The sequence below is a fragment of the Microcebus murinus genome, chromosome 4 (assembly GCF_040939455.1).
Source record: "Microcebus murinus isolate Inina chromosome 4, M.murinus_Inina_mat1.0, whole genome shotgun sequence".
NCBI classification, from domain to species: domain Eukaryota; kingdom Metazoa; phylum Chordata; class Mammalia; order Primates; family Cheirogaleidae; genus Microcebus; species Microcebus murinus.
Genome location: NC_134107.1, coordinates 58,000,792 through 58,017,732, shown reverse-complemented (window position 1 = coordinate 58,017,732; position 16,941 = coordinate 58,000,792). Strand labels below are relative to the sequence as shown.

Here is a 16,941-nt window from a genome sequence, read left to right as displayed (position 1 = left end):
AAATTTATATTTTATTTTAATTCAAATATAGCTTGAAACTATTCTGTAAACAGCAGTTAATAATGAATAATCTATTTACGGGAATTTTAAAATCTGACAACCTTAAGCAACCCTAGAAAACTTCCAGACAGCTCTTGGGTTATGCAGTGAGCTTGATCCTCACTCTCATAGTTTTTTGTTTTTGTTTTTAAAGAGATGGATGGGGACTTGCTCTGTCACCTAGCCTGGAGTACAGTGACACAATCATAGCTCACTGCAGCCTGGAACTCCTGGGCACAAGTGATCCTTCCATCTCAGTGAGTGTCTCATTATAGAGAAGAGAAAACAAGACTAATTTTATTTAACAGCAGATACATGCTTTTGTCAAAAATCACAATGAACATGCATTACAATACGAAAGTGTAGTTGGTCACCACTGCTACTAGCCTCACTCATGTTTTATACCTTGCTACAGAGGAAGGAGCTTTTCCACTTCAACTTTTAAATGATTTAAATATATTTTTACATCCACAAAAGAAACTATTGCTAGACTATTACTTAATTGGCCTAAGTTATGACTGTAAGTCAGCTAATTGGTATGATTTTTCAGTTTCATTAAAGAATAGCATTTATAGCCCTTGAACGTTTTACCTAGATTACAGGTATTAAATGGAAATTGTTTTTGGATGCTTATGTCTTGGCAGTCCCTTCATTTTCAGCAGGTAAAAAGTACCTTACTCTAAAGTTTTCAGAATCTTTCTAGAAAACTTACACTGACCTGTCCTGACCAATTCGATTTAACCTTTTCCAAAGATAGTATAAGTACATTGTCTTTAAGACTTGAACGAGAGGTCATATTTTATATTTCACACTTAAAAATTTAACCTATTTTAATTTAGATCCATCTAAAAGCTGTTTTATTTAATTTATTGATTGATTGAAAGATGGTATAAATACATTCTTTAAGACTTCAATGAGAGGTCATATTTTATATTTCACACTTAAAAAAATGTGACCTATTTTAATTTAGATCCATCTAAAAGCTGTTTTATTTGACTGATTGATTGACAGAGTCTCACTCTGTTGTCCGGGCTAGAGTGCCATGGCGTCAGCCTAGCTCATAGCAGCCTCAAACTCCTGGGCTCAAGCGATCCTTCTGCCTCAGCCTCCTGAGTAGCTGGGACTACAGGCATGCGCCGCTATGCCCAGCTAATTTTCCCTATATATTTTTAGTTGGCCAGCTAATTTCTTTCTATTTTTAGTAAAGACGAGGTCTCCATCTTGCTCAGGCTGGTCTCGAACTCCTGAGCTCAAATAATTCTCCCGCCTCGGCCTTCCAGAGTGCTAGGATTACAGGAGTAATGCCACCGCGCCTGGCCTAAAAGCTGTTTTTTTTTTTTTTTTTTTTTTTTTTTTGAGACAGAGTCTTGCTTTGTTGCCTAGGCTAGAGTGAGTGCCATGGTGTCAGCCTAGCTCACAGCAACCTCAATCTCCTGGGCTCAAGCAATCCTTCTGCCTCAGCTTCCCGAGTAGCTGGGACTACAGGCATGCGCCACCATGCCCGGCTAATTTTTTATATATATATATTAGTTGGCCAATTAATTTCTTTCTATTTTTATAGTAGAGACGGGGTCTCGCTCTTGCTCAGGCTGGTTTCGAACTCCTGACCTCGAGCAATCCGCCCGCCTCAGCCTCCCAGAGAGCTAGGATTACAGGCGTGAGCCACCACGCCCGGCATAAAAGCTGTTTTTAATGTGAAAGCATTTAACTGAAATAAATACTATTATTTCTGTAGCTGACTTATTGATTTATTTTATTTATTTATTTATTTTGAGACATAGCCTCACTCTGTTGCCTGGGCTAGAGTGCCGTGGTGTCAGCCTAGCTCGCAGCAACCTCATACTCCTGGGCTCAGGCAATCCTCCTGCCTCAGCCTCTTGAGTAGCTGGGACTACAGGCATGTACCACCATGCCCAGCTAATTTTTTTTTTTTATATATATGTATTTTTTTTTTTTAGTTGTCCAGCTAATTTCTATTTTTTTAGTAGAGACGGGGTCTCACTCTTGCTCAGGCTAGTCTCGAACTCCTGAGCTCAAATGATCCTCTCCTCCCTCCTCTGCTTCCCAGAGTGCTAGGATTACAGGCGTGAGCCACCACGCCCGGCCTTATTGATTTTTTTAATCCTCTTAATTCTATAGTGCATGCAGCTCATTTAACTATTAAGAAATAGCAGTATCTGTGTCATTATTTTAATTTTATTAACTATAATAGTGCCTTGCGTTTATAGTACTTTATATTTTTTAATGTGTTCTTGCATCCTTAATCCCATTTGAACCCACAGTGGTCCTTTGAAGTAGATAAGGTAGAGATTCTATCCATCTGACAAAAGGGAAAATAGGCACAAAGAGAAATAAAGTTGATAACAAAGGTTCCCGGAAAGTTAGTGAAGGAGCTGGGCCTAAAAGTTATATCTGCAGGCTCCCAGCCCAGATATAGAGAACACATTTATAAGCAGTACAATATGGTGGTTTGCACAGAACCACTATGCCAGAGTTCTTAAAAATACCTTCTTTCTTAAGCAGACTAAGTCTCATTCCCCTTTTAATGTTACATATGTGATTAATTAACTTAGCAAGCCCTTCCTTCCTACGGTAATAAAAAAGTAAACTTCAGCCCAGGCTACTTCTGAACTTTAGTGCCTGTGGAATCCATGAGGCTTTCCTGTAGAAATCAACCGTGTATGCTTGTCGAGTAACCTGTGTACCTGATTCATTTGCATGTGACCCCAGGTTAATTTTCTAGTGGTAAACACTGATTTAGAGGTATGCCTTGCCAGAGGCCAAAGAAAGGGAACAGGCAGTCAAATCAGAAGTGAGAAGTTTCTCTTTGGGGTTCCCAGCTCTTCTTCCTTCCTCCCCACCCCCAGCTTTTTAAAATTATCTTGTTCACTCATTGTTTCCCCTTTCTCCCCTCAGCCAAAGTTTTATGTCCAGAAAGAATAAAAAAGAATTTAAAAACTAATAAAAGGATTTTATATCTGTGTGGGAGTGTATAACATATGTATAATATTGAACTTAAGTTTTGAATAGATATGTCAACACTTAAGAGCTGTGAAGGGCTATGATGTAAAAATTCGAGAGATATAAAGAATTATATTGTAAACATTCAAGAGCTACAGAGGGTTATACTGTAAAAAGCCTCCCTTTTCCCACTTCAGATTCCTTGTCATCAGGCTCCTCTAGAGGCAGTAGTGGTGCCAGTTTCTTGATTTGCCTTTCAGAACCATTTTATGCCTAATTATACTTCAACTATTATGCCACCAGTGCTGAAACATCTTAGTACAATTTAAGTTTTATTTATTTATTTATTTATTTTTGAGACAGAGTCTTGCTTTATTGCCCAGGCTAGAGTGAGTGCCGTGGCGTCAGCCTAGCTCACAGCAACCTCAAACTCCTGGACTCAAGCGATCCTCCTGCCTCAGCCTCCCGAGTAGCTGGTACTACAGGCATGCGCCACCATGCCCGCTAATTTTTTCTATATTTATTAGTTGGCCAATTAATTTCTTTCTATTTATAGTAGAGACGGGATCTCGCTCTTGCTCAGGCTGGTTTGGAACTCCTGACCTGGAGCAATCTGCCCGCCTCGGCCTCCCAGAGTGCTAGGATTACAGGCGTGAGCCACCGCGCCTGGCCCAATTTAAGTTTTTATTTAGTTGAAGCCAAAGGAAGGACTCTCTGATGGTAGCATTTTAGGTGGCGGTAAATGGATAGCATTCACTGGATGAGTGAATGCAATCACATTCCTTTGCTGAAAGAAGTTCTAGAATCATCTGTTCCTTTATTCCTGTAGCCTACAATCAGAGGCACTCATAGTGAGCAGAGAATTGTCAGCATCTGGGAAAGGGAGCAAACCACATTGTTTCTGGCATTTGTAACAGTCTTACCAGGCTCTTCCCTTTGGCTTGCAGGTGAACAGTCTGCACGTGGCTGACCCCGTGGAGGCTGTGCTGCAGCTCCAGGACTGCAGTGTCTTCATCAAGATCATTGACCGCATGTGAGTATGCACCACACGCCTCTCCAGCCTCTCAGGCAAAGCTCATTGCTAGGGTGGGGACTGCGTTTGCTCCCTTTCCTGGGCAATTGCTGTGACCAGAAAGCACGGGCTAGATTGGGATGTCATAAGCCAGGGTAGGGCCCAGAGAAAAGAACACATTCGCTCATCCTTCAGTTACTGTGCATCTTTATAGGAGAGGTTTTCCAATTGTCCTATCCTAAGGCTTCTTCACTCTTCTTCACTCTTGCACAGGAGCCTCCAAGACTCCATCTCACACTGTTCCAGGAGTCCACTCTCCGGCTCCCCATCCTGTTGTCTCAGCAAGTCTTTCACAACCCTCTTCTCTTTTCTTTTTTTTTATTATGAAAGGGTGGGGGTTTGTGAGGAGAGATGTTCAGTTGCCTTGTTTTTTCTGTTGTTGAGACAGTCTCACTCTGTCACCCTGATGTCATTGTAGCTCACTGCAAACCCCAACTCCTGGGCTCTAAGCAATCCTCCTGCCTCAGCTTCCCAGGTAGCTGGGACTACAGGCATGCACCACCATGCCTGGCTAATTTTTTTCTGTTTTTAGTAGAGATGGGTTCTTGTTCTTGCTCTTGCTCAGGCTGATCTTGAACTCCTGAGCTCAAGTGATCCTCCCGCCTTGGCCTCCCAGAGTGCTAGGATTACGGGCGTGAGCCACCTTGTCCAACCTTGCTTTTGAAGAGATAAATTTCCTTGGCTGATGACAAGAGCAGTAGATGTGTCCAAGAGTAAAGATGTGTGTTGTTCTTAATTTAGCCACTGTAGGTTTATAACCTGATGGGGAATAGGGTCAAAAATAAGGAGGATCAAAAATAAGGATGTTCATTTTTCAAGTTGTCTTCTAGGATGCTGTCTGAACCTTAGACTGCCATGGCTGGGGGATTGAGGGGGGTTAGGGGCTATAGAAATTCAGGTTAACCTTAACCTCTATCTCAGATCCAGGACAATGCAGACCAACTTCCTTTTTGGAAGACACTTGTTCCTGGTTAATATGTTATAGCTATTGCATTTTTGCTGCTGCTACTGGTGCCAACCTAAATAAGCAGCCTAGTTCTCAGGGGAAGGCAATGGAGGATGGCAAGGTTGGTGGGAAGATAGAAACTGTGGGAATTGAGCAGGGCTTGTCTCCTTTGTCACTTGGCCTTCTCTGTGAGAAAATTCATTAGCTTTAACCCCTCTGACAAGTTTCCCTTCCTGTTCTGGTGTGTGAGTAACCTAAAGCAAAAAGGCTGTCACATCTCTTTGATAACTATGAGGCTTGAATAGCAAAGTTTAGTAGAGGCATTTTGCCAGAAAACCTAGATACCTGACATTTGTCTTGCTGATGTTGACCTTTGCTCTTCCCAGTAAGAGGCATCAGTCAGCCCATGTATACTGAGCACCTGCTGTTTTCCTAGCTTTCAGCTAGTGCAGTTAGAGAGTGGGCTGTTGTAAAGGACGCAGTTGTATTTATGAATGCTGTAGGAATACCTGAGAAGGAGGACGGAGGCATGGCCGGCAGTAGTCTGGATGGCTTCCTAATAGAGATGAAACTTGAACACAGTCTTAAAGGATGGGCTAGATTTCTCTAGGACCAGCATTTTGCAAAGCATGTTCCATGTAACTTATACCTGGGGCTTTGTGGGAAAAAAGAACTTTTGAGGTCAAATTGTTTTAGGAAATAATGTATGTTATAGCCTCTTCTTTAGAGAATGTTCAATTTGGGCCAGGTGTAGTGGTTTTGGTCTGTAATCCTAACCCTTTGGGAGGCCAAGATGGGAGAATCACTTGAGGCCAGGAGTTCATGACCAGTCTGAGCAACATGGCAAGACCCCATTTCTACAAAATACAGAAAAATTAGCCAGGCGTGGTGGCACAGGCCTGTAGTCCCAGCTACTCAAGAGGCTTAAGCAGTAGGATCTCTTGAGCCCAGGAGTTGGAGGTTGCAGTGAGTTGTGATGAGGCCATTGCACTCCAGCCTAGGTGACAAAGTAAGACCCTGTCTCAAAAAAAAAAAAAAAAAGAAAAGAAAAAAAATGTTCTATTTGGTTTAACTCAGCAATTTCTCAAACATTTAACCTGAGAACCTCTTTTTTGTTTTATTTAATGTAATGCTTTCAGGCAAATACTGCTTTACTTACTAAGGCCAAGGAGTCAGGACATTCCAGACTGTGGGTAGATAGGGAAGATGGCTCCTTTGAGAGTCCATAAGGAGATTAGCATCTCCTCAAGGCTTTGTAGGAGTCCCTAATCTCACACTAGCTACCCAGAATGGCTCTTGTGGGGAATCCACTTGGAAGAACCCTTTATAGTCACATGGGAAGTGGAAGAAGGTACACTCATGGTGTTGGCTTGGATACATCTTTCCTTCGCAGGATGTCTCTGGCATTGGAAGGTTCTGGGCCTGCCCTGCCCTCCAGAAAGTTGGCTGAGACCTGACGGTTCAGGTTCTGAGGCGCAGGGGGCCCTTTAATCGGTATCTCCCGCTGTAGCCTAGACAAAAAAGTCAGCTTTCTAACTTAAAGTGTTATTTCACCTATTTCAGAAGTGAGATGATCCTCAGAACTGCAGTTAGTGGGAGCAGCCGGTGGCCTGGTCCCTGGGCTGTGCAAGAGCTCCCCCTGCTGCCTCCCTCCCTGTGGCTCTCCTCACACTTTGCTTGCCCTTCCAGTACACAAGCAAGCTCCGGCAAGGGCTTCACTTCTGGGTGGCTTTCACCATCTACGCCTTCAGCCTAGTGTGGGAACTTTGCTCTGTCACTTCAGAGCCTTTTTTCCTCCCTCTCTTTCAGTTCTTGGACCTGGTTTTCCCTCCCCACGGTCCTCTCTCGCTCTCACTCTAGCCATGTTTTCTAGGCTTCCTGACATTTTGCAGTTGAGCCATTCCAGATGATTTACTGTAGTTTCCCATTCACCTGTGCCACCTCCTTCTCCTTTTGGCCCCTCCCCACAGAACTTTTTCTTTCTTTCTTTCTTTCCTTTTTTTTTAGGGTTTAGAAGCTTTTAATGCTTAAATTGAAAAAAATCACAAGCTGTGTTTTCAGAAAGTCATTGATCCATCTCTGGCAGGGCAAGAATGTGCCCCTCGCCCTGGCCACAGGTGGAAGCCCAGACTCCCCCACAGCAAGAGTGGAAAGGGGCTTCCCTTGTGGTGCAGTGCAGGGACACCCCAACCCAGAGGGAAGAATGCAAGGAGCAGAATACATAATGAGCACCCATATACCAGCCTATCCAAGGCACTTTCCAGTGTTATCTCAGTTAATCCACACACCAACCCCACGAAAATGCATCCCCATTTTACAGATGAGGAGTCCTGAGGCTTAGAGAGGCTAATCAATTGTCCATCATAAAGTTCACAAGTCTGTCAAAGTTGGGATGAAAATCCAGGTCTTCTGACTTTCCCACTCTGCCACATGGAATTCTCCCTGTGGTCCAGCCTCAGCTTCCCATAAGAAGTTCACTTTTAATATCATGTCCCATGCTTTGTCCTGGCCGTATGAGGAAAGGCATCAGCAGCAGGAAGCTGTTGTTTAAGGATGGGTTACAGATCCCGGCAAGATTCCTCTGAAACAGCAAATATGACCTAACAAGTCACTGTCTAGGTTACTCTTTGCTGAACAGAGTTTCCCAAGGAAACAATGAGGTAGAGCAGGCTGCAGGTGCAATAGATACCACCTTCTGCTGACTCCCTGTGGAGTTAGATGCAACAAAAGGGGAATGCTCAAAGGAATGTGAAGAAAGCAGGAGTCAGGAGGGTGAACAGGAGTAGTGTCAAAACTGCCACGGCAGGTTGAAAGACAGTCAACAGATCAAAGAACATGTTTCCCAGCAACTGGGGAGCCCAGGACCTTTGGCTCTCATCCAGGAGGTGGTATCTTGTCCTATGCCAGGCCCCAGGGGTATTCATTTCGATAACAGGGGCAGCAGCCCCAACTCGATCAGTCTTTCCTTGGCCACTGCCTCCCAGCCATTGTTGGCCTGCGGGTTACGGGGAGAGGGATGCAGAAGCCCCTCCACCTGCACCTCTGGCATCAGGCCTGATAGAGCCTGCCATGCCCGTTGCTCCGCCAGTCACCCCACTCCCACCACCAGCTGCGCCCCCAGCAGCTGCACCTGCCAGCAGAGGGCTGCGTCGCATATCCCAAGAAGCTGTCCTCACTGCTTGGCAGGCAGCTCAGCAGGGGTGAGGTTGCATCCACCGGGAGTCAGGAAGAGTAGAGGGCACAGATTGTGGACAAAGCAGTGATGGAAGAAGACCTAGGGCTGTCCACAGAGGTTCTGGAAAAAGCTCCAGAATCCGGCACCGCTCACTTCTGACTGTGGGCACTCCAGTCCCAGCACTGGTCGTTGAGGGTACTCTTGGGGAGGGGTCATCACAGGCCCCCTAATGCCCAGCCAGTCCCAGACCGTGCTCACTTCCCCAAAGGGCACTTGGGACCCTGGCAGTAGCAAGTCACATAGCTGCGATGTGGCTCCCATGCATACTCCACAGGATTGTAGATGGCATCCACTGGCTCTGAAAACTGCAATTGGCTCAGCTCAGCATTGAGCCGAAGCTCCTCCTCCAGGAAGCCCTCAGCCAAGCTTCGAGGGTAGGGCTAGAGCTCCATCAAGGCACCTATAGGCTCATGGAGGGACCCCAGTGGGAAAGCCTGGGGCACAGCCATGCTGCTGTCATTTCCTTTCCATCAGACATAGGTCTGAGTCACAAGTTCCTAGGCCATGCCAAGCACATGGTAGGTTCTCCATAAACATTTACTAGTGGCATTCTTTCAGCACTTTTTTTTTTTTTTTTTTTTTTTGAGACAGAGTTTCGCTTTGTTGCCTAGGCTAGAGTGAGTGCCATGGCGTCAGCCTAGCTCACAGCAACCTCAAACTCCTGGGCTCAAGGGATCCTTCTGTCTCAGCCTCCCAAGTAGCTGGGACTACAGGCATGAGCCACCATGCCCGGCTAATTTTTTCTATATATATTAGTTGGCCAATTAGTTTCTTTCTATTTATAGTAGAGACGGGGTCTCGCTCTTGCTCAGGCTGGTTTTGAACTCCTGACCTCGAGCAATCCACCCGCCTCGGCCTCCCAGAGAGCTAGGATTACAGGCGTGAGCCACCGCGCCCGGCCCTTTCAGCACTTTTAAATGTCATCCTGGTCAGCTCCCCATCTTGTTTCCAGTCAGAACTTTTTCACATTTGCAAAAAGGATGGTAGAGTGCCATCTTTTCTAGAACTGTATGCCTCAAGTCCCCATTTCTCACCCACCACACAGTTCCATCTGGATAGATGGTGTCCTGATAGCTTCTCACCTGCCTTTAGGATCTGATCTGGCTCTCTCCCAGACCCTGCTTAGATGGAGCCCCGAAGGAAGAGGAGGTAGTATGTAATGCAGTAGCACGGAGGCAGATTGCCGAGTACGCTGGTCTAATACTTACTCTTTTTCTAGCCATGGGACTGAAGAGGGGCAGCAGATCCTGCAGCAGCCGGTGCCAACAAGACTGGACTTTGTGTGCAGTTTTCTGCAGAGTAAGAACCTTTTTAATCTAGTGGGGAAGGAGCTGCTTCCTCAGCTCCTGGGACTGGGGAATCCAGAGGAATCAGTTCATGAGTGTCTGGAGGAGAAAAGGTTCAAGGCTCCCTACTCTTTAGCACAGAGACGAATACAGCTGGGGCAGCTTCCCTGCGTCTTGTGATGCCTCCATCAGTTGGTGTAAGAAGAGTGTCCCTCATTTCCAGAGCCCACCTCAGAGATCCAGGTAGAGCCAGAGGGTCACTTTTTGGGACTTATCACCTCGGGCTCTTGTTCCTCCCACTTTGAGAGGACAGCAAAGAGGGAAAGATTCATGTTACCCCAGATAACTTTGAATTAGTTGCTTAGGTGACAGGTATAGGGGCAGAGGCAGATTGAGATTGAGATCTTGACCCTTCTCACTGCTCGTGTGACCTTTCTGGACATGGGTTTCCTGGGTTTAATATGGAGATAATAATAATAATTGCTCTTCAGGCTGGTGGGTGGATTAAATAAGAATACACACAAAAGAATACACACAAAACACACAAAACACACAGTGCTCGTCAGCCCCCCCTGCCCCTGTCCAGCCTTGGACCACAGAGTCTTCATCTTTGCCATGGAAGCTATCTGTCATTTCTACCTCAGGAGAATTATAGGAAAGGTGAGAATATATTTAGGTAATGCAAGGTGTTAGTAATTGTGCCCAGACCCTGCGGTAGCATATGAGCCAGATGTGCCCAGTCATCCTTTTCTGACTCAGCTCCAGGCTTCCTCTCTGACCTTGGTTGAGACAGGACTCTGGAATGACCTAGAATCTCTGGGCTCCTTCTCTGTGGTGCTAAGTGGAAGTTGGTGAAGTGGGTGGGAGAGTGCAGTTTCATGACCCAGAGTTGTTGTGAATTCCCAGCCTGATGTCTTCTTGCACTGTCCCCGTAGCCCTTGGACTGACCCAGGATAGAACTGACTTCACATGGAAAAGTGTAAGTCAGGGGAGATAGGACATAGGAATAAGGAGCCCTGTATCTCATAGCCCTACCAGAGATAGCTATTCTGCTTCTCAGATTCAAGTGTCCTGCAATCTCAGGTTCCCAGGAAGTTCACCCTGCTTTCTACATTGTTGTCATTGCAGAAAATCGCAAACATCCCTCTTCTCCAGAATGCCTGGTGTCTGTGCAGAAGGTGATGGAGGGGTCAGAGCTGGAACTGGCCAAGGTACCTGAGGAATACCAGACTGGGGGGTGGGTGTGAGGGCAGTACCTGAGGGACCTGCAGGGTCTTCTCTTAACCCAAGAGGAGGTGTCAGGGGCTCTGGGAGGTTGGAGGTAGCACCAGGCAGCCACCTGTTGTAATTAGGCAGAGGCTAATTTAGCCCCAGGAATCTAGGAGTCCACAATCTTATGACAGAGAGATCAAAAGACAAACAGTGGTTTACTAGACCATTACTGTGGGCTTCAATGGAGACTTGGCAGGAATAAGGCTTACCCAGCAATCATCATATTTTTCTATCTAGCTCAGTCTGCTTCATTCCCTTTGCTGTTTCTGGACTATAAAAGGTGCCTTTAGCTTCACACCCAGAGTTCCACAAATCCAAGAATTTAGCCATGCAAGGAATCTTGGCACCCGGCCTTTTGTACAGCATAAATTGTGTCCTCAAAACAAAACAACAAAGAGTTTCCTGGGGCCGTTAAGGATGGTAGCCTGGGGCTGTTGAATTCTAGGAGTTTTAGAACAGTCTACAGAATAGCTCAGAGTCCCCAGAATAGCCAAGAATATGATCACGGAGAAGAGAGACAGCCTTACTCAGTGACCACCTCTTGTTTGGCTTCCAGGTGACCATGCTGCTCTTATATCACTCTACTATGAGCTCCAAAAGTCCTAGGGACTGGGAACAATTTGAATATAAGATTCAGGTAAGCCCTGTGCCTCCACCCCACCTAGTGGGCCTAGCCTGTGCTTCACCTCACCCCATTGTCTTTCTTTAAATAGTATATATTGTTATTTTTAGAAATATGGTTATAGTAATTACAGCCATTCATTATAGAAAATCTGGAAAATACTCAAAAGCACAAAGAAGGAAATAACAGCTGCCAATAATATCATTCCCCGAGATAATTGCTAACTATTTAAAGGATATACTTTCAAGTCCTTTCTTATGTGCATATATTTAATTGTAATGTGTTGGGACAATACTTAGACATTATTCTCTGTTCATATATACATGTGTATGTGTGTGTTTTATACAAAACTGTCACTCGATTTATCTCATCTTTTCCTCTAGAAGGGCCATCTGGACGAGGCCAACATAGTTACATATAAAAGCTTTCTGACCAAATTACTTTCCTTACCCATTACTTTTCTTGCGGTTAAGAGTAAAGTCAGTTAGGAACTCTGACTTGGGTGCATCTTTAGGGGAGGCAGAAGGAAAGGGGGAAAGTGGGATCGACGTGTCTCTAGTTGGATGTTGTTGGCTCTGCCATGGGCTTCAGGCTCTGAGAGGGGCAATGGGATCCAGCAGGGTGCTGGGGCTCAGGAGAACGGGGACTGGTGCTCCCACGTGGAGCTTCTGGCAGCCATCCTTCCAGAGGCTTCTCTAACACCTAAGTGATACTCCTTTTCTCTTTTGGTCACCCAGGCTGAGTTAGCTGCCATTCTTAAATTTGTACTGGACCATGAGGATGGGCTAAACCTCAATGAGGACCTAGAGAACTTCTTGCAGAAGGGTGAGTAAGGACATACTCCCAGGAATCCCCACACCTCTGAATTGGGGGCTGCTAGGACCCTGAGTTGTCCCAGCAGTGGGAGTTTGTTTCTGTCCCCAACATAAAGCACAGAGTTGGTGCTTAGGAAAAGTGTGTATAATGGAGTAGCTTGATTTCTGGGCCATGTTATTTCATCTAGTTCCTACAGAGCTCCTCCTTGCTGCTGGGATATTTATATAAGTGGTCCTGTCTGCTCTTAGTTTCCTTGATCACCTCCCCGATATACATAGGTTTTTTTGGTTTTTTGGGGTTTTTTTGAGAGAGGGTCTCACTCTCTTGCCCAGGCTAGAGTGTAGTGGTGCCATCATAGCTCACTGTAACCTCAAACTCCTAAGCTCAAGTGATCTGCCTGTCTCAGTCTCCTGAGTAGGTAGGACTACAGGTGCATACCACCATACCTGGATAATTTTTTAATTTTTTGTAGAGACAGGGTCTTGCTGTATTGTCCAGGCTGGTCTCAAACTCCGGGCCTGAAGCAATCCTCCTGCCTCAAGTCTCCCAAAGTACTGGGATTACAAGCGTGAGCCACCACATCTGGCCTCCCTTTTTAATTTTTTAAACAAAAACTAGGCTTAGAAGCTGAAAATAGTCTTTTTAAAATTTTTTTTTGAGACAGAGTCTCACTTTGTTGTCCAGGCTAGAGTGAGTGCCGTGGCATCAGCCTAGCTCACAGCAACCTCAAACTCCTGGGCTCAAGCGATCCTCCTGCCTCAGCCTCCCGAGTAGCTGGGACTACAGGCATGCACCACCATGTCCGGCTAATTTTTTCTATATGTATTAGTTGGCCAATTAATTTCTTTCTATTTATAGTAGAGTCAGGGTCTCGCTCCTGCTCAGGCTGGTCTCGAACTCCTGAGCTCAAGCAATCCGCCCACCTCGGCCTCCCAGAGTGCTAGGATTACAGGCGTGAGCTACCACACCCGGCCTAAAAACATAGTCTTTTTAAAAAAGTCATACTTACATAAACCAGTAAGTATGATAAGGAATCTAAGTACAGAATATGCCAAATGTCTCAGCTGGCAGTGCAATAGAAAGAGTGATCATTCTGCCAGTCTCCTGATGAAGAGGTCAGCTAATGATTACAGGAATGTAAGAAGTAGATTTAGGCAATTCTCTTGTAGCCACTGAATTTGATGTTCCTCATATTTAGGTTCTTCATGGGACCTTCAGGTGGAGATGTGGAAATGTGGCTCCAGAACGCAGGCGAGGGCCCTGGGTTTAGAAGTCAGTGTGTGGATGGCTACTGAGGCTGTGGGCACCATGGGCAGAGCAAGGAGACCTCGTCAGAATCTGGGGAGCTTCGAGGGTGGGTGGAAGTGGGAGGAACAGATGGGGGAGACTATGAATGGGTGATTAAAGGAGAGTCCTGCAAAAGTGGTCATGGGAATCAAGGGGAGAGAAGATTTGAGAAAGAGGGCATGTTGGTGGTGTGAGATATCAGGATGAAAGAGTTCCAGAAGGAGGCCAGTGACTCTTAAGTGAGAGGTCATTGGGGGCTATGAGGAGACCCTGCTCAGGGCTCCCAAGCTGTCTCTGCAGTGGTGGCTTAAGGGAAAAGCTTGAGCACGTGGTCCAGTTTTGGAGCACCGAGCACACCCTCCCTCCACCATGCTTTCTGAGCATTGATGCTCTGTGGAAATGGAAGCCTCGCACGTGATTTTAGTTAGGGACACTGACTTCTGGATAACCCAGACACCAGGTTTCACTTTCTGCCCAGTCCCTCCCTCTGTGGTTTATATATAAGTGTCTGCAGATTCAAACCCACTAAGATGAGTTCTCAAATTGCGTAAAGATGCAAGTCTGTTTCCTCTCTTACTAACCTTTCTTGGTTTATCTTCTTATCCCCAGCTCCTATTCCTTCTACCTGCTTCTCTGACGAGCTCTCCCCACCGAGCCACCAGGCCAAGAGGGAAGTTCATTTCCTAGAACTGCAGAAGATTGCCTCCTCTTCCAGTGGGAACAAGTATGTCCTGGGCCTCTCCTGGGATGGGGCCTCAGCATCCCTGCATTCTAGAGGCTGAGCCATTGACCAGAGATTTACATCATCAGGGAGTGCCTGGAGTGTCCTATAGATCTGGGCTTTCCTTACCTGACCCAGTACTAATTGAGGAAATTGGTTGCGGTCCGTCACAGGCAGAAGGCCTCCCTGTTTATGGAATACCCTTCTTCCTCAGTAAATCCCCTTCTTTCAGTGCATCTCTGCAGAAGCAAGGAGGAACACACTCTTTTTTTTTTTCCCCCAACAAAGAAATTAAGGCATGGAAGAGGGAGAAGAAACGTTTTCTCCAGGTCACGTCATGAGGCATGAAGTAGCACTGCAAACAGAACCCAGTCACATAGGCCTCCCAGCCATTGTGCACGTCCATAGAGCCCCGCTCCCCGCTCCCTGCCCATTGCTGGTCACGTCAGATCTCAGGCTCTTACCGTGGCATCTGGGCCATCTTCTTCCTCAGCTTCCTCCCAGGCTCTCCAGCCTCACCCATGGGTGACATCCTGCAGACCCCACAGTTCCAGATGAGACGGCTGAAGAAGCAGCTCGCAGATGAGAGAAACAACCGGGATGAGCTGGAGCTGGAGCTGGCTGAGAACCGCAAGCTCCTCACTGAGAAGGGTGGGTTTCCCGGGATGCTGGCAGATGTGTGTGAATGGATTTGCCTGAGGGGTGTCCCGTTACCCTCCCATGTTGTCCCCTCTGCTGGCCCTGAAATTTAGGGCTCAGCCCTGGGCCTAAGGTCAGGCCTCCTGGAAGCTGGGTTCTGTCCTTGCCCCATCCTCCCTTTCCCTTAGATTGGGTACCCTGTGCCTCCCCCTCCCTCCCCCTGTAGTTCTGTGCTGACTGTCTTCTTCTCCTCTCCCCACTCTGGGGCAGATGCACAGATGGCCGTGATGCAGCAGCGCATTGACCGCCTGGCCCTACTGAACGAGAAGCAGGCGGCCAGCCCACTGGAGCCCAGGGAGCTGGAGGAGCTACGGGGCAAGAATGAGAGGTAGAGCCCTATCTTCCTCCCCAGCCCCTGCCTGCACCCAGTTCGGGACCTGTGCTGTCTTCTCACTGCTCCTCTCCCTCACAGCCTCACCATGCGGCTGCACGAGACCCTGAAGCAATGCCAGGACCTGAAGATGGAGAAGGGCCAGATGGATCGCAAGATTAACCAGCTTTCTGAGGAGAATGGAGACCTCTCCTTTAAAGTGAGTGGTGGGGGCTTGGTCTATACATGGAGGCCCCTCAGAGCTGAGATGGCCTGGAAGTCTCCCTGAGAAAGGCTTGAGAAGAATGTCTCAGCAACTGTCTTATGCTTCAGTCTCCAGAGACCTGCATACTTTGCCCCTTTCCTTGTCCCATAACTAGCTGCTGCTGGGGTACCACATTGTGGCCTTAAATTTTGATCTGTAGTCCTGAATTTGGGGTGGGATCATTGTGAATGGCTTGGGGAGAGTTGGCAGGGTAACTGGAGGCAACTCGCCCCTGGGGTTCAGGGGGCAGACAGCAGTGGTGGTGCCAGCTCTGACCCTGGGTGATGGGGATTCACACTTGTCTGTCTCAGCTGCGGGAGTTTGCCAGTCACCTGCAGCAACTACAGAGTGCCCTCAATGAACTGACAGAGGAGCACAGCAAGGCCTCTCGGGAGTGGGTGGAGAAGCAGACCCGTCTGGAGAAGGAGCTCAGCACAGCCCTGCAGGACAAGGTACACTTCTGCCGGAGAGTCGGGGCCCCCACCTTGACCACATGCACAAAGCTGAGTTCAGTGCACCACTCTGCTCTTCCAGGCATTTGGGGATTAGGCAGATTTCTTTTTAAGGTTTAATAGTGCACTATAGGCCGGGCGCTGTGGCTCATGCCTGTAATCCTAGCTCTCTGGGAGGCCGAGGCGGCGGATTGCTCGAGGTCAGGAGTTCGAAACCAGCCTGAGCAAGAGCGAGACCCCGTCTCTACTATAAATAGAAAGAAATTAATTGGCCAACTAATATATATACAAAAAAAAAAAATTAGCTGGGCATGGCGGCGAATGCCTGTAGTCCCAGCTACTTGGGAGGCTGAGGCAGGAGGATTGCTTGAGCCAGGAGTTTGAGGTTGCTGTGAGCTAGGCTGACGCCATGGCACTCACTCTAGCCTGGGCAACAAAGCGAGACTCTGTCTCAAAAAAAAAAAAAAATAAATAAATATAAAAAAAATAGTGCACTATAATGGAAAGAGTGTGGCATAAAGTCCAGTACACCTGCGAATCTGCCTCTGCTATTTACACAGTGTGGATCTTGGACAAGTCAATCAATCTCCCTCTCCAAGCATCCTTCCCCTAAAATGGGAATGATAATGAGCAGCTGCCTCATCAGCTATTGTGAGATAATGTATATAAAGCACTTAACACATTGTGTGGTATAAAAGTAAGCTCTCAGTGAACTAGTTGCTATTATTATTGTTGCTATTAATAAGAACCCAACTGTGGGGCCAGGCACCGTGGCTCATGCCTGTAATCCTAGTACACTGGGAGGCCAAGGCAGGAGGATCGCTCAAGATCAGGAGTTCAAGACCAGCCTGAGCAAGAGTGAGACCCTGTCTCTACTAAAAATAGAAAGAAATTAATTGGCCGACTAAAAATATATATATAAAAAAATAGCTGGGCATGGTGGCACATGTCAGCTACC

At 46.8% G+C, this 16,941-nt stretch overlaps 1 protein-coding gene and 1 pseudogene across 9 annotated transcripts in view; one reads left to right on the top strand and one right to left on the bottom strand.

The window, feature by feature from the left end:
• Nucleotides 1-16,941, top strand: part of NUMA1 (nuclear mitotic apparatus protein 1) — a 72,228-nt gene that overhangs the window by 40,019 nt on the left and 15,268 nt on the right. For all 9 annotated transcript variants that reach the window (XM_012744942.3, XM_012744939.3, XM_076002266.1 and 6 more), the window contains 10 exons: nucleotides 3,948-4,033; nucleotides 9,473-9,552; nucleotides 10,668-10,750; nucleotides 11,368-11,448; nucleotides 12,171-12,258; nucleotides 14,146-14,260; nucleotides 14,751-14,908; nucleotides 15,167-15,284; nucleotides 15,369-15,486; nucleotides 15,843-15,983. In XM_012744942.3, the coding sequence (XP_012600396.2) occupies nucleotides 3,948-4,033; nucleotides 9,473-9,552; nucleotides 10,668-10,750; nucleotides 11,368-11,448; nucleotides 12,171-12,258; nucleotides 14,146-14,260; nucleotides 14,751-14,908; nucleotides 15,167-15,284; nucleotides 15,369-15,486; nucleotides 15,843-15,983 (1,068 nt within the window). The remainder of the gene's footprint in view (nucleotides 1-3,947; nucleotides 4,034-9,472; nucleotides 9,553-10,667; nucleotides 10,751-11,367; nucleotides 11,449-12,170; nucleotides 12,259-14,145; nucleotides 14,261-14,750; nucleotides 14,909-15,166; nucleotides 15,285-15,368; nucleotides 15,487-15,842; nucleotides 15,984-16,941) is intronic.
• Nucleotides 7,735-9,022, bottom strand: LOC105860328 (single-strand selective monofunctional uracil DNA glycosylase pseudogene; annotated as a pseudogene).